Consider the following 23,113-nt stretch of genomic DNA (forward strand, 5'->3'; position numbering starts at 1 on the left):
AGGAAAAACTCCCATTTAACAGGAAGAAACCTAGGGCGGATCCAAGCTCAGGCAGGGGCAGCCCCTCCTTCTTGACCTGTGCTTTGAGGTTTCTAGACAGTATAACTCAAGGGTGTTGATTCATTTAAACCAGTGGTTCCCAAACTGGGGGCCGCAGTAATAACAGAAATTCACTTTGAAATTACTCATAAGTATGCATAGTTACACTTATATAAATGTATTTATTTATATAAAAAGTGAAATAAAATTAGTAATAGGAGGTGGTTAGTTTCTGATATTACTCATTACTCTAACCTAAATTTATTGCTCTTGTATTGAAGTTTGTGTCCCAGTGGCCGGGGGGGCCCCATGGGATTCTCTGGTTTTTAAGGGGGCCGCTGCACTCTTGACTTTGGGAGCCACTGATTTAAAATAACATACTCATCCTGCTGCAACTAAGATGACTACCTTAGTTTATACACCTGTAGTATAGCATTTCAGCTTATCTGATGAAGCAATAGGATGCATGCACTATGCTCAAAGAGTGATGAAAACTAGTGAGCAGGAGCTAAAAATAGAATAAGTTATTCAGTGAACAACAACCAAATGTTTCAAAGGTTGGGTTCATCAAAGTAGCCCCGGTTCGCTATGAAAGTTTATTCAAGATCAGGTGCATCTTGAACTCATCAGAGGTGATGATGAAACTGGCTGTCACCAGGAGCGCCCTGGGAAAAGAAGACCAAAAGTTCCCCCAGCTCAGAGGTTAATTAGTCTTTTAATTCTACAATTAACAGTACCTCAGATTGAAGCCCATCTCAGTACTACCCAGAGGTCAAGTAAAAAACACACCCTAACATCTCCTGTTCAGAGGAAGCCTTTATTGTTGAAACACTGCAAAGAAACCACTACTGAGGGAGCACACTAAGACTGATGGGGCAGGGAACGGGAGTGGTTGTGGCTCAGGAGGTAGAGCAGGTCATTTACTAATCAGAAAGTTGGTGGTTTTATTCCTGGCTGCTCCAGTCTGCATGCCAAAGTACCCTTAAGCAAGATACTGAACCCCAAATTGCTCTATGATGGAACTGTGAGAGTATGAATGTGTGTGGATGTTAGATAGAAAGCACTTTGAAATAGTGTGTGTGTGTGTGTGAATGGGTAAATGCAAATGTGTTGTATAAAGCGCTTTGAGTGCTCAGCTAGAGTAGAAAAGCGTTATATAAGAACTGATCCATTTACCAAGGAATGGAGTTACAATTTAATATTTATGATTTTAGCTGCTTTTGTGAGAAGCAAGGATGGTGATTTTCTGTAAAACAATATGCATAGCTTGTTTTATCGGATGGTATCTGCATGTGTGGTTCCCGCTGCAAGGAGACGTAAAGGTATGAGAAGGGTTTTCCTGGTGAATTAAGGGTGACACACCAGCATGGCTACCACAGCATTATGCAGCTCCATAGTATCCCATGTGGTCTTCACTCCCTCCAACAAGTGAAGCATACAGTTAGGACTATCAGTGTTTGGACAATTACACAATTTTTGCCTCTGTACAACAACACAGCGGATTTTCAATTCAATTTTATTTATATAGCACTAATCACAACAAACAGTCGCCCCTTATATTGTAAGATAAAGACCCTACAATAAGTTAAAATCCAGCAATCACGATATTATTGAAGTGCAGACTTTTCAGCTTTAAATCAAGGGGTTTAACAAAGTATTGCATCAACCTTTTAAGAATGCCAGTCATGTTCATGCATAGTGCCTCATTTTCAGAGGCTAAGTGGACAATTGACTGACACCATAACTGCACGGCTTTTCTTTTCTCACCCTGCTAAACAGTTGAGGTAATACTTTTGTTGAACCTCTTGAATCAAAGCTAAAAGTCTGCACTTTTGATTTAAAATCCACTGTGGGGATGTACTGAGGCATAAAATGTGCCATTATCCAATATTTATTTGACCCAAATGCATCAGAACAGCATGAGAGTAGGGTGACAGATAGAAGAGAGCCTGAAGAGGTGGAGGTACAGTGAATATACTGGTCAAAGGATGTTGAAGCTGGAGCTTCCAGACAGGAGGAAAAGAGGACATTTAAGGATGTAGTGAAGAAGGACATGAAGAGGGTTGGTGTGACAGAAGAGGATGCAAGGGATAGGCAGCTGAAAGAAGAAGAAGACTACATAATAATGCAATATAGAAAAAAAGAGGAAAAAAAAGAATGTAATATAGTGGTAACTAAAGTGCTGTATACCTGTACCTTTAGAGAAACCATGCACATTTATTTAGACCCATCAGTACAAGCCCTCAAAATGAGTGGAAATCCAGGAACGTGACCAAGAAGGTCATTGAGATCACAGTGGAGTGCAGAGTCTTTCATATTTCAGTAGTTTTGTAGTTTGTTACCTCAGTCAGGCCCCTGCACTTTCCAGCAGTACACATCAGGGGGCGCTGTCTGCAACAAATATAACCTGCATACATACATACATTATGGCCTCTCATCTGTTGGGTGTTGCCAGATAATACACGCATCACTTTGAGTTTGCCACAAACTGTCCCAGCACACTTTTTACACAACACTTCTAACTAAAGCAACACTTGACATTTGTCTCGGAAAAAAGTCGCATTTACAGCAGGTAATGAAATAATGAAAACAATAATATAACAATGTAATAATGTATGTAACAAACAATATAATACTTCATATTTGCCAGAAAAGCAAAACTGTTTTTATATTTCCCCTTTGGCACATTGCTTCCCAATACTCAGAACACAAACAAAGACAACTAAAAAAAAAAAGTCAACAGATAAACAATACATGTTTGGTTTGGCTTTCACTGTATTAAAACGTTGTAACAATCCATGTGAAACTCCTCTTGGAAAGGCCTGGCCTCGTTATGGAAGCTGAAAAACTCCAGCAAGGACAAGAAATGTTCCAAACTGTAGGGCCCAAGTCCATGTGTGGCAGCCTTTATACATTTCTGTGGTCTCCGATGTAAGAATCCGGGCAATATTTACAAAAGTAGCCACATTTAGCAATCTGATGGCAAATAATTAAAACTATATTTTCCAAACATTTGGCAGCTTTTCCAGCTTTCACTGATATTGACACTGATATTGTATGTGTAAACATAGACTGAACAGAAATGCCCTCTAATTTATCAAGTGTGCATGTTTCATTCTGTCATTTGTCATCTTTAATTCTAGCTATGTATAGATCAATACGTATCTACTACACATACACTATGTGTAGGTGAAAGAATGTAAGAATGAAGAGGCCATTGAAGCAGAGGAATGTGTGAACTGGTAGATTAATGCAGCATATTTTATTTGTTGTTACTATGCTGCACCATTGTTTCATCAGATACAAGTATTACACATCTATTTCAGAGAAGTTTGTTTTTGTTTAAAAAAGGGAGCTCACTTGTGTCTTTGTAGAGATTTACAGATTTGCATGTAAGAGATATTAATCTTGTTTTGGCATAAGGGCTCCATCTGATCCAAACTGTCTCAGTGCCTACGGCAAAGGTAGCAGGACAGTAAGACAATATGGAGGTATGCGTGTTGCAGGTGTGGCCAGAGATGAACAAACCAAAAGTTTGGATCAGATCCCAACGTGTTGTGTAAGGGAATGTAACACAGGCAGTTACTCTTACACCCAACTTAACTACAGCAGCCTCAGCGCACAGGTGTTGCAATCTACTTTTCTGATTTACTGACTTTCCCACAGGACTGTTTATTCCTCTCGCATTTCCTGATTTCCTACAGTAAGTGCTTTCGATATTCCCTCATAAGGTATGTCAGCTGCATTCACCAGTTAGCTGCAGCTGGTTAGAGCGACAGCTGTATCGTGAAAGCTGAGAATGGAATATCATCAGTGATAATGCTAAAGTAGCTGCGCTGGAAAATGGGTGATATTGTCTTAGTTTGTGGCAGCACATTTGGGAAATTTACCATTGATTCCCAAACAGCAGGCAGCAATTAGAAATGCCCCATAGATGCTTTGGAGTCCACTGGAGCACACAGTTTTGTTGTTTCCACGTCCACAAAAGCTGTCCAGTTCTGTAGTTTCATGTGCTATTTTCTCACCAGCTGTTAAACTATTTGGGCCTTGTGGATTATAGATGCATGGGGACTGACCAGAGTGGGGCTTGGCAACCTTTTGTGTTTTAACATGCCATTACTGTGCTGACAGTGCATGCTGGTAGCCTCAGACACCTGAGAGCTGTTGGTCTCGCTGTCTTGATCAAAAGGTCGCTCTTGGCTGGCAGGACCACCCAGCCCTTCATCCACTTCATCGTCGTCATCTCTTATAGGCGGGCAGGTGCTGCTCATGGGAGGGTGCTGGTGATTCTTGGTGACGCTTCCTTGTCGCGAGCCCACATCTGACAGGACAACGGCGCTGCCATTCACTGGCCTCATAAAGTCATGACTTTGCATCCTCTGAAAGGATGATGGCGTGAGAGGAGGGTGGAAATGAGTTTCCGGCTGCAAAGACAGAGAGCAGACACACTTTTTTGACTGCATCATCATCTGGTAAGTATGCAGAGGTTAGTAAGCTGGGGCCGAGGCGTTCCACAGTTTGGTGAAATCAAGCCTTGACACGCACTCCAAGACACACTTACCAAAGATAAAGAGTTGTTTTTCACATATCTCTCCACTCTTAATCGGCTTTCCTCTTCTCTGTCCACAGGCCTTTCTCTCCCCCTCCGGGAATTGTTGTACAGGGCAGGTCTCCCCAGGGAGTCGTACGCCCCTACTCCTCCCCGCCCACCTGAGAGAGTAGATCGGCTGTCACGGCACTGAGCCTGCTCCTGTTTACAGCATGGAAATAATACACTAGTAAGTATTGCTAGATATACACAGGGTTCTGTGCTAGGACCAATTTTATTTACATTATACATGCTTCCCTTAGGCAGTATTATTAGAAAGCACTGCATCAATTTTCATTGTTATGCAGATGATACTCAGCTTTACCTATCAATGAAGCCAGATGACACACATCAATTAGTTAAACTGCAGGAACGTCTTAAAGATATTAAGGCCTGGATGACCTCTAATTTCCTGCTTCTAAATTCAGATAAAACTGAAATTCTTGTTCTCGGCCCCACAAATCTTAGAAACATGGTGTCTAACCAGATACTTACTCTGGATGGCATTACTTTGGCCTCCAGTAACACTGTGAGAAATCTTGGAGTCATTTTTGACCAGGATATGTCCTTCAATGCACATATTAAACAAATATGTAGGACCGCTTTTTTGCATTTGCGCAATATTTCTAAAATTAGAAACATCCTTTCTCAGAGTGATGCTGAAAAGCTCATTCATGCATTTATTACTTCTAGGGTGGACTGTTGTAATTCATTATTATCAGGCTGTCCTAAAAGCTCCCTGAAAAGCCTTCAGCTGATCCAAAATGCTGCAGCTAGAGTACTGACAGGGACTAGAAAGAGAGAGCATATTTCTCCCATATTGGCTTCTCTTCATTGGCTCCCTGTTAAATCTAGAATAGAATTTAAAATTCTTCTCCTCACATACAAGGTCTTGAATAATCAGGCACCATCTTATCTCAAAGACCTCATAGTACCATATCACCCCAACAGAGCACTTCGCTCTCAGACTGCTGGCTTACTTGTGGTTCCTAGGATACTTAAGAGTAGAATGGGAGGCAGAGCCTTCAGCTTTCAGGCGCCTCTTCTGTGGAACCAGCTTCCAGCTTGGATTCGGGAGACAGACACCCTCTCTATTTTTAAGATTAGGCTTAAAACTTAACATTTTGATCATGCTTATAGTTAGGGCTGGATCAGGTGACCCTGAACCATCCCATAGTTATGCTGCTATAGGCCTAGTCTGCTGGGGGGTTCACATAATGCACTGTTTCTCATTCACCTTATTTACTTTGTTTATACTCCACTCTGCATTTAATCATTAATTGATATTAATCTCTGGCTCTCTTCCACAGCATGTCTTTCTCTCCCCTCAGCCCAACCGGTCGCGGCAGATGACTGCCCCTCCCTGAGCCTGGATCTGCTGGAGGTTTCTTCCTGTTAAAAGGGAGTTTTTCCTTTCCACTGTCGCCAAGTGCTGCTCATAGGGGGTCGTTTTGACTGTTGGGTTTTCTCTGTATTATTGTAGGGTCTTTACCCACAATACAAAGCGCCTTGAGGCGACAGTTTGTTGTGATTTGGCGCTATATAAATAAAACTGAATTGAATTGAGTTGAATTGAATTGAATATACTGATCAGGTGCATAGATTGTAGCAACTCTATTGTTTATGACAATAGAATTGTCATGAACTACTTCCCAAAATTCACTCAATTTAAATACATTCTGGGGAAAAGCACATTTTTTTAAAGCAGGCCAAATTATAGTAAGATCATTTACTTAAAGAAGACCAGTTTTAAAACAATAGTTCAGCATTAACATCTGGGGAAATATGCTTAAGTATGTGTTTTCTTTCTGGCAGATGAACATATTTGGTACTACTCTAATATTCCCATAATGAATATAAAGTTAAACCCATGAGGCTTTAGTTAGCCGTCCAAATGTAACAGAAGCCCCATCTAATCCCACCATTTAATTAGAAAAACGTACCCTGCCAGCAAGGATACTAATAATTTCCCACAAAATTGAACTACTACTTTATGTATTTTCCAAATGTGATTGACATTATATTGTTGCTAACAGTTCACTGTTTTGTTTTTTTTGTTTTTTTTTTTTTTTTAAATCTAATCAAATTTATGTAAGCCCTTTTGGTTCAAGTAGTTATGTTTAAAAAGATTTTATAGTTGCTGTTGCTGATGGTGGCTGAATGGTGGTGGCATGTCCACCTATGCAGTTCTGGAACTAACAAAATTAATGTTCAGTTATTACACTTTAATTAAATTTACTGCAAACAGTAAACATATTTAAAGGGCCTCTGCAAAGTGGTTACACAAGTTTAAAACATATTTTTATAGATTAACACATATTTAAAAAATCAAATTCAATGAGTAATGCATATTTAATTTGATTTAAAAAAAGAACTTCACTTTTAATGAAAAACAGTCTAACTTCATTAAACTACTAATTCAATTCAATTCAATTTTATTTATATAGCGCCAAATCACAACAAACTGTCGCCTCAAGGCGCTTTGTATTGTGGGTAAAGACCCTACAATAATACAGAGAAAACCCAACAGTCAAAACGACCCCCTATGAGCAAGCACTTGGCGACAGTGGAAAGGAAAAACTCCCTTTTAACAGGAAGAAACCTCCAGCAGAACCAGGCTCAGGGAGGGGCAGTCATCTGCCGCGACCGGTTGGGCTGAGGGGAGAGAAAGACATGCTGTGGAAGAGAGCCAGAGATTAATATCAATTAATGATTAAATGCAGTTGCTAAGAAATGTCAAATGAGATTATTAGATAAATATGAACCCCCAAAATAAGAGAGCTTATTCTGGGCCCTAAATTTCATCTTGACTCCAGGTAGAATAGTGGATGTTAACTGACTAGTGGAACATCTATGAGCTAATCAGTGGTCGTTTAAACCTTTTTAGAACCCTTAAATCAACCAGTATTGTTGCCCTTCTGATAAGGTCAGGATGGCCAAATTGTGGTCTTATTGTAAGCCTAGAAAATTAACCAAGCAGCAACTGAAAATAAGCATGGGGACAAGAGGTTATAGAGACATGAACCCCAGTTTCCTGGGTGAAAGTTCACATACTTCTCCCCTCAATTTTGTCCATCTTTAGACCAGCTTATCTAAATGAGGGAAGTTCATAACTTTCCATTGGCACTGTGCCTATGATTCCCCCATGTAATCTGACCACATTATGTGCCACCATTGGGAGCTGATTTTGTAGATTAAAACAGACCAAGGATTGTCGTTCCCCTTTGCTTACAGTTTTTAAGCTCAGCTCAGCTTAGCTAGCTTCTGGCTCCAGCTTTATATTTAGCAGACATGTGAGAGTGGTGTTAGTCTTCTGGTCTAATGCTCAGCATGAAATTTGGGGCGCATAGGGAGGAATGGAGATGTCAAAAGAAACAAGCTGAGATGCAGTACGTGCAGAGTTGAAATGTTGAAACTCAGAACTTAGCCATCTGGCATCTGGCTAGTAAAGCCTCAGTCCCAGGCCCAGGCCCTGCATGCAGATTTATAGAGATACGCAGACTGACCCCAAGGGAAGACAGGCTGCTCCTCAGGGTACCCTCCACCCTCAGAGGGATGTTTTCATCTGTCTGCAATCAAAGGAAGCACAACACAGGTTTACCTCAGGGCTCAAAATTCTAAACACTGAGACAAAAACTAAATCTGTCCATAAAACAATATACACTTTCAAAACATCCAAGATTACACTTTTTTATTTTACGTCACATTTTCAGTGATTATAAAGTATTTGGAGTTGTCCATAGTGAAACTGGAATAATTTATGAGGGAACTTTGTGGTACATATGGTGCCTCTGGTCCATGGATTTTAATCAGTGCTGCGCAGTGTGTTGAGTGTGAAAGAATAATCATGCAAGAGTACCGCTCTTCCAGTGTCTGTGCTGATGTAGGTCATTCTCCGGATAGAAGCTTGTCTGGAGAGAGTGCTAATTTCCTCCCTGTGAGAAACAAGAGATTGGGAGGGAAAATTAATTTATAAAAATGCACTGACAGTTACAGTGTGACGTGTAATTCTTGAGCAGTTTATTAAGTTTTCATGCACATTTGTGCCTGCTGCTAATTTACATTTTACTGCATTTTACACTTTATGCTCCTCTAATTCTACACACTCTGCTGTCGTAACTGTCAGGTGTGATTTTCTTAATAGCTGTGATTTGCTCCATTTTTATGTGTTCTTCTTGGCCTGAGGAGATTATTAGTTCATCTCATCTTATCACGTCTTATTATCTCGTACTTCTTCTCAGTCAGCTCCCTCTTTAGCCTCTTGTTCTTGCGCTTGTGGTGGCATGTGACGGCAACGACGATGGTAAGCAACAAGATCAGCAGCGCAATGGCCACACCCCCCACAATGAACATAATTGTGTTTTCAAGGTTTTTCTGCTTCGGGAGAATTTCTGTGAGGGCAGAATTAAAAGGATTAGAAGAAAGGATTAGATGGATATACACATCTGTTCATGTAGTTTACGTTATTTTGAGAAGCCTTTGTCTGGCATGTTGACAATATTGTCATCTACCTTTCAAACTGATCTCCACCTCTGCCTTTCCTACTCCCACTTCATTCGTTGCCACACACTGATAAGTGCCCGCATCTGAAAGGTTTAGGGGTCGCTCAAAAGCTAGTGTTCCGTTAGCGTGCTGGATAACACCTTTCGGCAATTCTCCATCCTTTCTGCAGAGAGAACAAACACGAACAACAGAGCATCCAGATCAGCGTGTGTTACCTTTGCCCAAAAATCAAATACGTGTGTTTTTCTTCTGTCCTGTAGTTCTGTACATCCATCAGTTTTCTGGGGATGACTTGACCACTTTTGGTGATATTAGTGGTAGAACTGTGCGCCTTCTTCTGAAATTGTTGGTATTGTATAGAAACAATTGTATTTGGTCCTTATGATGCTCAAAATACTAAAAAATGTTTTGTATTTTTTTAATGTTTTTGTAGTATTATGAAGGTACTATTTTCTTTCTAGAGAGCTACATCTGCCAACAAAAAGAACTGTGTAGTGCAGCTTCCAGCACTGAAAAAAATCAAGTCAACACAGAAATGCCAAAAAGTGTAGTCCATCTAAATGGCACCTTGAAGCTGGCTCCAAATCCCTATAGACGCTTTAGAATATAGATTTTTACAGTCTGGGGTGGCACAGTGGTGCAGTGGTTAACACTCTTGCCTCACAGCAAGAAGGTCCAGCCAGCTGGAGCCCTGTAGGGAGCTTGCATGATGTCCCTGTGCTTGTTTGGGTTCTCCACGAGTATTCCAGCTTCCTTCCACAGTCCAAAGACAATCATGTTAGATTATTTGGTGGTTCTAAATAATTCACATTAGATGTGAATATGAGCACAACTGTCTCTCTGTGAGAGCCCTGTGACCTCTCACCCTACGGTATACACTCCCTCCACCCCCTGTAACCCTGAATTGGATAAGCGGAGGAAGCTATCTGCTACACCTACACCTCCATTCATCTATGTCATTGAACGAGACCTCTCCACCCTTTCTTTCTTTGTAGCATTTTAAAAAAATATATGGTGCAAATACAAGAGCTTGGTTTGTGCCTCAGTTCATGAGTGAAATTCTAGTATTATAACACCTTGAAAAATAATATGTGGGTGAGTGTGTTTATGAATTACATGCATACAGTCTATTAATACAGCTTGCTAAACAAGCTCGCTAGCGTTAGCTGCAATCATCAGCATTCCATCCTCACATCCTAATATGATAACTTATCCAACAAATAACATGACAGCAGGCAAAATATTAATCCAATGCTTCAAAATACAGCAATCAAAATGCGATGGGTGACATCACCACTCCTACATCTATCCTATATACAGTCTATGGAAGCTGGCAGCATGAGCCTTTGGTCACAGATCGATGAAGGAACAGTCAGCTGTTCATAGTTTGCAGAGTTCTATTATTTTTTAGAGAATAATTCAGAGGGACATTATACATTAAAGTGAAGAATGATAGTGACAAATGGCATGCTCTCTTAATGATGACAATCAATCCCACAAGAATTCAAAGAAACTTTGATCACCCCACCCACTAACCACACTAATTGTGGTTGTGTACCTAACTAGAAGAGGTCTTAATGATACAGTATCATTTTTGACATGTTTCATGTCAAAATTTAAACAGCTACCAGTGGGGATGAAAAATGAAGCCACGTGAGTAACTTGTTCCAAAAGTGAGTTATGTTAAAATGCCCAAATTAGTTTGCAGGGATCTGTCTGTACATTGTACCTGAACAGTTTATGAATGTAGCTCAGTAACCAAGATTCCTAGTGTGAGCTAATAATTTATCTCTCAATCATCTTGTGCAAATATGGTCACACTCCAACAAACCAACATGACAGAGACCAAAAAACCAATACTGAGGCAGAAACCACTGAATGACATGGTTCCTCCATCCATCTTTTGCATACAGTTAAAACAAGTCACAACTTGACCATGCTCTGAAACACAGCTAAGCTCCGTCTCATAGAGACCACTCTAACCTCACCATATTGTGGCGTTATAAGTGTGCTGCATAGAACTCTGTTATACTTGTTTCACAGAGACTCTGTTACAAGCAGGAAAGTGGAATCATATGCTTTTCACATATGCAGCAAACACATTTTCATAGTAACACCTCACACAGTCAGCTTCCTCTTCCTACTCCCAGCGCCTCTGCCTGCCTGCTCCTACTAGTTTACTTCTCCGCTAATTGCTCATCCCTTTCCCTTTTTCTTCTCATCCCCCTCTTACTCCCTCCTTCGTGTGAAACTGTCTCATCTGTCTGCTCTCGGCACAAGCCGGAACATGACACTGTGACAGCAGCTATTACTTCACCTGCCGCCATTTACTAACAGGTTTGCCCAGTGCTGTGGCTGCTGTGTGTGTGTGCATGCGTGTGTTTGTGTGTGTGTGTGTGTGTGTGTGTGTGTGTGTGTGTGTGTGTGTGTGTGTGTGTGTGTGTGTGTGTGTGTGTGTGTGTGTGTGTGTGTGTGTGTGGGGTCATTCATAAGTATGTAAGCTTGTATGTGCAGTGTGTGTCTGATAGGCCTTACTCACAAAAATCCCTCTCACAGAGTTTGTTCCTGTTTTGGTGACTAATAAAAAGTAATATGCGCTTCACTTTCTGGCAAAACAGCAAAAACATAAACGAAACCCTATCAAACAGTTGTATGTTTTTTATTTTGTTTTTTGTTGTTGTTTCTTTTTGGGTTTTTTTTTTAGATTCAGATGTAACTATGCATTTTCTGTGTGTATTTCCCCCCTAGAAGCCCAACTGTCGCATGCCATAATTTAATGGGAGCCATTCCTCTCCAAGCTTTTCAAGCCCTGCATTTTTCTAGCTACACCACACCCTGAGAATATACTGATGCATCCAAATTGATAGCTTGAAATGACACCTGGTGACTCAAGCAGAAGAAGTTAGGCACCTGAGACAAACCCTCATCTGGGTTGAAAGCAGGGCATCATTTGAATGTGTTGGTTTCCACTGAGGCAGCAGAAGCAGGAGGTGACAGTGGCATTGAGTTTCTTTGGTTAAGTCATGTGAAAAGGGTGGAGATCCTCTCCAGCTACACGGTCAAGGGTTAATGCAACCAGCTGTATATGCCTATTGCATAGCAATGGATATGCACTCAGAAGTATAAGTGAATACTGTGGTCAAAACAATCTATTAGCTGTCTTGAGTATTGGAATAAATTTGACAGTTAATTTGATGTTAAAAGCATACTATCAGGTAGGGCCATCCTTCATAATTATTGTTTTTTTAAAAAATCATGATAACGACATTAGTAACAACAATAATGTAAGTCAAAATAAATGCAAGAACTGGATGAGAGTTTACAAAAACAACAATTCTACTACTATTTTATTTTACTGTATCAATACAGTATCACATACGATTACTGTCATTACACAGTTATCATGAACCACATAAACATGTAAAATATGCAGTATTTACTTGATGTTATTCAAATATTTGAAACTACAAAATTAGGGTTAGTTATTAGTTTTCATAAATTCAGTCACTTAGACACAGATGTATTGAATGTATATCTAAACTCTGATATACACTGTGCTCTGGGCCATAGAGCTCCACTGTTGTCCAAAAGACTATTAAAAACCCTCACATGTGCAAACAACATTATCTGTTACGTCCACTGAGGATTTGACATCAAGACTTACTGTATGTAATAAGTAACTAATAAGTAATTAATACGTAATAAAGTAACTGTAACCTAACGATGACCTGAATTCACCCTCATCAAACATCCGATTAAACTGGTGAAATCACGGGACACAAAACTGGTGTAATGACTCTGACAATTGTAATAAATGTAACCATGGCCAGACAAACCAGACACTTAGTCATGCAAACACCAGACATCCAGAGCAGTAGGTGGATCCTACTGTACCTGATCCAGGTGAAGACATGTGGTTTGGGGTTTCCTCCACTCACGCAACTCAGGGCAGCATTCTCCAGACCCACATGCCAGTTTCCACTGTAGCCAGACACCTCTGCATGTGGAGGGACTGAGAGGAAAAACAATAATGTACCAACTTTAATCGGTTTCAGGTGGAATACTCAGACTTATAGCTGCTGTAAATATGAATGCATTTACCAAAAAAAAAATTACTAAAAGTAAAGAAACAGCACAGCTTAAGTTCAGAGTAAAACATCCTGAATGATGATGTATTAGAAATTAAGAAGGGAATTAGTTTTAAAAGTGATTTAAAATTTAGGTACTTTAAGCTAGACCCACTGGTATGGAGTGAAATGTGTATGTAGCCAAACAGTGTTTGGAAAGTCTCTTGAAGGGATCACTTCAGTGATAAAAATAGGAAGTGAAAACATGAACATCCTATTACTGTTTTAACTTTTTCCATACATGCTTCTGCTTGTGTATCTTTCCATACCACTGGCGCCATCTTAACCCTTTCAATTTTTACAAAATAGGAAATAGAAAACTCACAGAGCACTACCAGCTGGTTTTTTAACCTGCGGGGTTCCGAGTAAGTCGGATGCCACACCAGACAGTCCAGCTTCTTGCCATTCATGTTCCTCAGGGGGTGCAGGGAGAAGTGTGAGGAGATTGCCCCGCTCTCAGAGGAGCGATTGACAGACTGCCCGTTCAAGTCGGTGTCCCAGGTGAGTCGAGGCGGCGGGCGGGCCACAGAGCGACATGAAGCAACCTGCCTGTAGTTCTGTCCCTCCACCACAGTCACAGGTTCCACTGAGGAAATGGGATGAGCTGGAGGAGGGACGGTCACAGTGTTTGATCAGAGAGGAGATGACGACGGTTAGGTCAACACACTAAGCAGTCAATGCTGAACACACCTGTACACTTAAACAAGTATTTAAAGGTCCCTCTTAGTAAGAGCTGATGACACCTGAACTCATTGCAAGTCCACATCAGCTGATAGCTCAGCTGATCTACGTCTGAGCAGCCAATTGGCAAATCTCATATAAAGTGAGTTTTTTAAAGTGTTTTAACCAGCCTACAGTTTCTTAAAGCTAATGCAAGCAACTTTGCAACCTGCCTCCACCCCACATCCTTTTTTTTTCATACTGCATCTATCTTAATCAGTGTGACATCTGTTCTGTACTGGGGATTTTGCTCCTGCTGTCTTACTCTTTCCGTGTGTGTGGGAAAGTAGGGAGGCCGAGAACAAAACTATATCACCAAATATCAATTACTGTAGACAGTAATAACTTTCTTCTGACTTAAGTGGTGCTGACTGAATTTACTACAGAATAATGTCGTTAAACACTAATAACATAAATACTAAAGTGTGCTGTTAAATGTGCAACCCGATCTACGCTTCTTTTGCTACATTATCAGAGAAACTTGTTAGAGGTTGGATCCCAGAAAAATCAAAAATTCTATATACTTATTATAATTTGCACTTGAGTAGTTTCATCAATTCAAAAGTGTACATCTATAAGATTATGTTGGAAAATACAACAAAGCTCTGTTATTTAGCTCTGAAGAGCTAAATAACTTCAATAAGCTAATAACTCGTGACCAGCAATTATTGCAATATATCCATTAATTACATAAAATTGCATTTTGTTTCCTGTTTGTATTTATTACCTTATTAGGAGGTTACAAATGCTTAATAAACAACTACCGACAAAGCCATGAGTAAGTACGGTATTCATGTTTTGTGTGTGTTACTACATTATCAGTCATGTATTAGCTTTTTCTTAGTAAACTAACAGCCTGGTGACAATATCGATTTCCTTTGTGACTGATTAGTTTCTAGCCTTGAGCAAACAACATACTATTACTCCAGTTGTATACAGTATGAGACATTAGAGACATTATTGTAGGGTCTTTACCCACAATACAAAGCGCCTTGAGGCGACAGTTTGTTGTGATTTGGCGCTATATAAATAAATTTGAATTGAATTGAATTGAATATGGTAGAGTCATGAGCGATGGACTCACTCCACACGATGAGCGACATGTGTGTGTCAAAGTTTCCAGAGGGGAAGGCGCTGACATGGCAGATGTACTTCCCTTCATCAGAGACCTTGGTGCCCATGATGACCAGAGAGGAGTCCACGGTGGGCTGGTTGCTTTTAAAGTGCACACGTTGGGACCATGACCCAAATGCTACAGACAGAGAGAGCCAAAAGAGAGAGAGTTTAAGGCATGCATGAGGAAGGATGTGACACAGAAAGTTAAATCCAGTGAGTTCAAAATAGACCTTGGGCTTTCTTTTGCCACTTTCAGTTCCCTACACATGCCTGCACCCCCATCTGAAATCGCATTACAGCGTGGGCACTAATACTTGTTGTAAGCAGTGATTCCAAAGTCACCTAAAATTGCAAGAAACTATAAAAACAGTGCAAAGATCAGAATCTTGGCACCCTTAAATTAGTGATATCACAGCAAAAATTTTCAGTCTCTTGCAAATCACTTTTAGACGGTTGTGAGCATTTGCCTTAAAGCAGTAAAAGTTGCCTGAGAGGAAAAACAAAGCCACCAAATAGCATTTGTCAGCTAAAACTTACATATCAACTTGCAACACAGAGAAACTTTGTGAGCGCATGATAATGACAACATTTCTCACTGTGAGAAAGGGGAAGTAATCCAGTGTGAAGATTTTTTTTTTTTTTTAGCACTTGGCAGAGGATGTAAAGATAAGGACTAGGGCGGAAATCAAACTAGAGCTCAGACACGGTGCCAGTTACCTGTTTGTCCATTTATGGGATGTGCGGTGATGATCTGTTCCTTGGTGCCATCAGGTTTCTCCTGAAGCCAGGTGACCTGCACCACTACAGTTCCATTGCTTGGTTTGTAGTGACAGGGTAGGATGGTCCTATCCTCCGCCATGGAAATTAAGGAATGATTTGGAGGAGGCTCCACAAAGTCTCCCGGTATCACTCTCACTAGAAGAGAAGAATAGACCCATGAATCCATCTGCTAAAAGATCAAGTACTTGCAGCTAATTCATGGTATGGTGATCTGTTCGCCTTTAACACAGTCACACCAACATTGAAACTGAATACCTACCAGCTCAAGGGATGCTGGTCATAAATACTACAGTCACAATAGGGCTAGAGATTGTGCACAGCTCCAGAAATCACATTACAAATCCTACATTTAAAAAAAAAAAATACTGGGATGTGAGACTAAGAATCTCTTTTGTGAGCATGTCTTGTGTCAAGGGAGCCAGCATTAATCAAGCATGTTTCTCCATGAAAGCTGGACAAAACCCATGCAAACACAGACAAACTCCACGCAGGGTTCCAACCCAGGACTCTCTTGCTGTGAGCCAACAGTGCTAACCACTGAGCCACTGTGCACCCGTTTTATAGCTAAAGAACACAGCTCCTCTTCAACAGTTTGTTGTGTGTTGCTACAGTACTGTGCAAAAGTCTCAAGTCACCCCTATTTCTTTATATTTTGCTTCCACGAAGGCAGACTTTCTTGTAACCTTTTAAAGTGTTCTCTGGGCTTTGTGATGGTCAAAGTTCTTCTTTGGACATTGGCTGCCTTTTCACTCATTTTCAGTCCAGTCCTTGTACCTGACTGTTTTCAGAGGAGTGTTTGGTTGTTTGCTTCCTTGTTAAACCACCTAAGACTGATCTTTGAACCACCGAAGCTCAAAAAAGGCACTGAAGTCAAAAGATGAACCAGTGCTGTCTCTGCTCAACTTAGCAAAGAACCAGTTTTAAATTGTTTCTTTAGCCATTTTGACATAGTCACAAAAACAAAAAAATTATTCCAGTTTTTTTAGTTTAATCACTGAAAAATGTCAAAGATAACACCGCTTGACCGGCATAAAATAGTAGTTTTGCACCAATAAGGTGACTCCAAAAGAGCCATTAGCCAGAAACTTGGCATATCTCAGCATGGTGTGCAGTGTATCCTTAAAAAAACTGAGGAAACTGGACAAATGGAGGACAAAGGAAGAAGTGGAAGACCTTAAAAACTATCTATAGCAGATGAACAGTATCTGAAATTCACGTCCTCAAAAAACAGATAAAAGTCCAGCAAAGACGTGACACGGGACCTGAGAGATACAGCTTAAAGTTTTGGTTCAAATTGTCATCAATATTTATGGAGGAGAACAGGAGAGAGGTCTGCAGCCATCTGTACAGCACTGTGGAGGCTCTGTCATGGTTTGGGGCTGCATTTCAGCCAGTGATGCAGATGATCTTGTCAAGATTGATGGAATTACAGAAATAGAGACAGATTTTAATCAACCATGGAATACCATCTAGAAAGCGTCTGATTGGCATTGCTTCATTTTTCAGCTTGACAATGATCCCAAACACTAGAGGTGGACAGATTGATCCAAATAGCAATATTATCAATACCAACACTGGTATTGATATTGGATCAAATACTAGAGTGATAGGATCGATGCTTTAGTCTGTCTCGTGTAAGCTCTGTTTGATGCTCCTGTTCTTCAGAAAGGAGACGTCTCTATGCAGCTACAGTTTACTCTGCCCCCTCTTCCCTGCTCTGCTGAGCAGAGCCATGTAGGCTGCAGTGAGTGAGAAAGCAGAGCATTGTGTAGCAGCATTTTACAGGTGTAAATGAGAACACTGCAAACAGTGATGCATGTTGGAAGGAAATGCTCTACTTTGACAACACCACCGACTTATATAAAGACCATGAAAAAGAGAAATTTGTTTGAGCAGGAGGTTGGAAATCCTTCAGGTAGACCCAGACCCCCAACAAAGAGACAAAGCCCACTTTCACAGTCTTTTCAGGGAAGCAAAGAATAACCAAGTAGCTCATATAGTGGTGAAAGTAATGTTTCAGTCATCATCCATGTCAGTTCTTTAGCATTAGTTAATGTTGAAGTATAAATGGTCATCATAGTTGTTACTTCAGCACACTGATTACTTATAGACTATATTCAGATGGTTAAATAATATATTGGCCATTAAAATGTGTTCAGAATTGGCAAATTGATGATTCATCTCATAACTCATGACACACCGCTCTCCACTACATCAGTATCGGTAATAGTATCGGCAACGCTCACCCTCTATTTACTTGGTATTGGATTGATGCCAGAATTTGCAGTATTGCACACCTGTACAAAACACACTGACACTACACTAAAATCAAACCTGGAGAGAAAAAATACACACAATCACTATCAGTCATGGATTGGCCTTCAACATTTCTGAAGCAGTGTGGGATCAGCTGGACAGAGAATGAAACAACATCCAAAGAAGAGCTTTGAATCTCCTTCAAGAAGCCTGGAGAACTATTCCTGAAGACTACAGAAAGAAATGCAAAGAAATGCTGCCTAAGAGAGCTCATACTATGGTGAAGAATAAAGGTGGTAATACCAAATACTTCAAGCTTGCTGGAATCTGTTTTTGCTTATATACCCTATAATTTCTCTTTCTATTTCTAAAAATGAGTGGTGTAGTAGTGATGGGACTTCTGATTTTTTCTGTTTTCAGACTAACATAAAAGTGTCTCTCTCTCTCTCTCTAGTTTCACAGTGATCCAAAGTGATGCAGTTCTAGCGTAACTTTAAACCAAAAGTCATCTGTGAAGCCGTTTCATGCAAAATCTATGTGTCATATTTTTCAGTGGAATTAAATGCTCAATAGTGGGGAAAATGCTGGCCTGGCTCTGCCTTAGTTATATATTATTTGTGCAAGCAAGCTGTGGTTATGTGGAGTCATTTGCTTTCAGCCTTTCTGTTAAACTAAGCCCACAAGCTGCCGGGTTTACTGCAGGTCTGACAGCAGTGTTGTCGCTTCACCAAACTGTCTGGAAGAACGAAGCAAAATGCTAAATTATTTCATTAGTGTGGTGTTTAAGGACCAGAGTTTCAGTGGGCACATTTGTGTGTGCGACTCTGACTGTAACACTGTTTCACTGCGGCAACATAGGTAAAAAAAAAAAAGAACAAATCCAACTTCAGTGTTTGAAAGGAGCACTGATGAGGTTTGGAGACACACACACACACACACACACACACAGTGAGTCTAGAAAAGAAGGAGAGAAAACAAGCTGTTTACCAGATGAGTGGGCGAGTACAAGTGAAGGTATGTCACTTAACTAGTTGTTCAAGATGAGCTTTCGATGCAAACTGAAGGTTTATCTCAGTGTCTGGACAGAGCACACATACAAAGGGACCCCAGAAAATGTAAAGTCAACACAAGGTGCAGAGCATTGTGTGTCTCACACTGTCACAAAGCAACCTTATCTGGTGTAAACCACAAGTTTGAATTTCTGTTTAACCCTTCTCCCCTCCCGCCTTTCCGCTTACAGATCACGTTTGTTCATCTGTTTGGCCAAGACAAACTTCACATTATATTCTATTGTCCTCCAGCAATATGCGGAACACACATTTACACAGTTTGGATGTTGATCCGTGTGACAGGCAAAATAATTCATTGATTAAAAATAAATCAGAATTTCATTTTGTGGTAGTTTTGCTCATGTTCAGTATCTTCTAATTTTGCTGCTTTTAGATCAAGCTTGAGTTGATCAGTATTAAGAGGCTATGGTTTCCAGATGGCACGGACCCTAAAAGCTGAAGCTAAAAACAATTAACTCCAGCTAGCATGACTAATAACATTACAAGTGTGGTTTGTTTTGTTTTGTTTTGTTCTGGGTTTTTTTTGGTACTGCTGGCATGGTGTATTAAAAAACAGCAGTAAAAAAAAAAAAAAGATCATTGATTTGTGTGGAAAAAAGAAATATGAACCATGTTTGTCGTCATTCACACCCATCAGCTCTGCAGTTTCCATTTTTTGGTGCGTGACTTCTTTCAGATGTTGCTTCAGTAGCTGATGTGAGAGAATCTGTTCAGATACGTCAGTGAGTATGATGTGATTCACGCATTTACCAGCAAACCTGATGACTCTTCTCTTCAGACAGGTGTGTGTGTGTGTGTGTGTGTGTGTGTGTGTTTTTTCCATGAATGTGTGTGTGTGTGTTTTTCCATGAATGTGTGTGCGTGTGTGTGTGTGTGTCACGCTGATGTTTAAACTCACTTTGGAATCTGCCTGCACTGCATTACTGGAATGCTCAGCCTACCCTGCTTTTATGGGATTGAAAGGTTTTCTTATGCTCCATCCTAGCCTAGCATTATGTGTTTGCGTTAACCCTTTTCTTCTTCTTTTTTCCTTTAAACAGTCCATTAATTACCTGCAAATTCCACACCTCAAATTCCACAACAATGTCAGGTACTTTTTAAAGCATCCACCCAAAGTCTCATAAAAGGCATGCAAAACAAAATCAGGAAAAGACAGATAATAATGCAAAGAGATAGAAGTCATGACTAATGCTAAAAGGTGCATAGCAGAAGCAAAGACATAAAAGCCCTAAGCCCTATTTTGATTTAAAGGGAAGAGATGGAGCTCCGCCTAAACCTGAATGGGTTCTTCATTTCAGGAAATTTGACTTGGTAGTATTTGTGTACCTTTCGTGTACCTGTGCCTGGGCTCTCACCACTGTGGAGGAATAAGAAGTGTATGTAGGTACATGAAGGCAGAGTGAGATGTTGACAGATAATAGCTGCCAGCAGCAAGGAAGCCCCCACCCACCCACCCCACCAAAAAAAGGAAGCATAGTGTGTGCAGAAAGTCTGTGGATGCTGTGCTTTTTAAGATGTAATTCAGTTTTGTTTCTTAATAAATCTTATGTCCAGTTCTCAAAGAGTTGCTGGGATGGAGTTCCTTTTGAGTGCAGCTTTGACACTGACGGCTGAGTGAATGAACGTTTCCCTGAAGGTAATTTTTTTTTGCAGTTCTTATGCTGACAAACCGGAAATAAGAAAAGCCACAGCCATAAAGTCCCTCTACAATTTTTATTTGATTCAAATATTGTATATTAGGCGCTGATTTGCTGTTTCTTTTCTGAAGGATTTCATTGAGGAAGTGTTCATTTAGGCAAACACTGCAATAGTTTAAAGTAATGGCGCTAGCTTGCAGGAGGGTTTTTAGACAGATGCTGATAGTGACCTTATAATGCTTCTACTGTATCTTCACCTCATCTCAGATGAATCTGACTGATTAAATGTGACCCAGTTACAGACCTTTTTCACTTGTGCCTTAAAGGAAAGTTTAAAATCAGTCAGAGCTCAGGTGTACCTGTACACCATGGATTTTACAAGAGCATGTCATCCTGCCATGATTACAGACTCCTTTGCATACATTTGAGTACCAGTGGATGCTTGCAGAACACCTGTAGACCTCATGGGAGTTTTTGCACTTTGGCAAGTACATTCAGAACTACTCCCCATTAACAAGTCGATAACCAGTTAACCAGATAACCAGTTAATGCATTTAATGCAGCGTGTTATATAAAGACTTGCTGATATGCACAGAGCCACATTATTTATCATGTATAGACCGCTCACATATTTATACTTGAGCAGCACACACACAAACATGCACACTAGGAGGTTCCGCATGAATCAGAAGGGAGAGTATTGATCAACAGCAACCAGTTTTTCCTGAACCAGAAGGCAGGAGTGTTAACACTTAACAGCCCTGCTGTGACGCTTTGACCATGTCTTTAGAGATTGCAAAACACAGCTTGTGAATGTGCTTTTGATACTGTAAGAGTCTACAGGAAACCAAAGTGTGTGTCATGTCATTTTTAAGAAAAAAAAAAAAACTATTTTATGTTGTGACATCCAAACCGCACACATACAGACTGCTGCTTTAGCACTGTGTAATAAAGTGAAGCAGCTTATGGGTAAAGCATGAAACAGTAACAGCCCAATAAGGTGGTGAGTGCTGGAGTCACATGATAAAATAAAGAGATACAGCCTTAAAAGAATACAAGACGTGTTTAAATATCACTTTCATTAGACTTTATATAAACTCTTATCTTACCAAATATATGGAGGAGGACAAAGAGGCACAGAGAGAGTCTGGTCAGCAGAGATGTCATTCTCTCTGGGGGTTGCTGCTAACTGTGCACGGGTTTTGACAATTTCAGCAGTGGAAGAAAGCTCATAAGTCCAGGTAATGTGATCCTAACTGACAGGCAGGCTTGAAGCACTGAGGCACAGTCATGCCTCGTGCTGCCGGATCATCCTTGGGGTTGTTTTTTTTTTTTTTTTTTGAGAACCAGCTCCTTACCAAAGTCCGTTCCAATGCAAAAAAGTGTGTATAAGTAAACGGTATATAACCCAGTCCTGGTGAAAAGTGTAAATCCGCTGAGTTTGGATTCGTGTATGGTTGTTAAGCCCACGCCATCATGTGTGCCCTTTAGAGAAAAAAACAAGGTGTAGCTTTACCTGTTTGGGATACACCTGTTTGTGCTACGCCTCTCTCTCTCTCTCTCTCTCTCTCTCTCTTTTGCTCAGGCGTGCGCACACACACACACACACACACACACACACACCTAAGAACCCCACAAGCCACAAACACACGCACAAACTCACACGCACACAGTTACACAGAAAGTCACCTTTCCGGTTTGGTTAAGGCAACATGACAGTTATTTTCTCATCTTTACTTGCTCTGCTCAGAGGAGAGGCAGGTGAGAAACAGGCACAAAGAACCTGCTTAAAAGACTGAATGTTTTGCTTTAATACCTACACTGATACTAAACTGGTGCCTCCTCCCTCACGAAGAAAACACATTAATCCTTTAATTTAAAGGGATAATCACAAACATCAGCACTATGTAAAAAATCCCTGTAAGACTTCCCTGATTTAAAAAAAACACACAAGAACACCAAACTGCACATATTTGGATGTGTAATCTCAAAAATCCTGAATTCCTACACATGTAATTGGCTTATTTGTGGCTCGTTACAAAGGAAATCTGATTGTCTGCAACCACCTAAATCAACAAGATGGCACACTGGTGTTGTTGGGATCAGTTCGTTAAACCATCAGCAGGGAGTAATCTTTTTTTTTTTTTTAATTTTGGAGTTGCATATCTCAAGGTTGGAAGTTTCTAGGAGACACATTTGGTCCAGTTAAATACAGCACTTCAAGGAAAAACACATTATTTAATGTGAACATAAAATGTTTAATAGGTTTAATATATG

At 40.3% G+C, this 23,113-nt stretch overlaps 1 protein-coding gene across 2 annotated transcripts; it reads right to left on the reverse strand.

Annotated features, from left to right (window-relative positions):
* Window positions 1-1,904: 1,904 nt before the first annotated feature.
* Window positions 1,905-22,311, reverse strand: nectin4a (nectin cell adhesion molecule 4a). Of its 2 annotated transcripts, XM_030722652.1 has the most exons (11): window positions 21,946-22,311; window positions 15,811-16,008; window positions 15,062-15,229; window positions 13,583-13,861; window positions 13,025-13,142; window positions 9,139-9,293; window positions 8,859-9,018; window positions 8,487-8,562; window positions 8,134-8,196; window positions 4,601-4,789; window positions 1,905-4,463 (listed from the first exon to the last, which is right to left on the reverse strand). In XM_030722652.1, exons 1-11 carry the CDS (start codon window positions 22,001-22,003, stop codon window positions 4,071-4,073), a joined length of 1,857 nt encoding a protein of 618 aa, XP_030578512.1. In that variant the 5' UTR covers window positions 22,004-22,311; the 3' UTR covers window positions 1,905-4,070. The 2 variants fall into 2 exon arrangements, with proteins under 2 accessions (XP_030578512.1, XP_030578513.1); XM_030722653.1 differs by lacking the exons at window positions 8,859-9,018; window positions 9,139-9,293.
* Window positions 22,312-23,113: the final 802 nt, after the last annotated feature.

Source organism: Archocentrus centrarchus (assembly GCF_007364275.1).
Source record: "Archocentrus centrarchus isolate MPI-CPG fArcCen1 chromosome 18 unlocalized genomic scaffold, fArcCen1 scaffold_23_ctg1, whole genome shotgun sequence".
Taxonomy (NCBI): domain Eukaryota; kingdom Metazoa; phylum Chordata; class Actinopteri; order Cichliformes; family Cichlidae; genus Archocentrus; species Archocentrus centrarchus.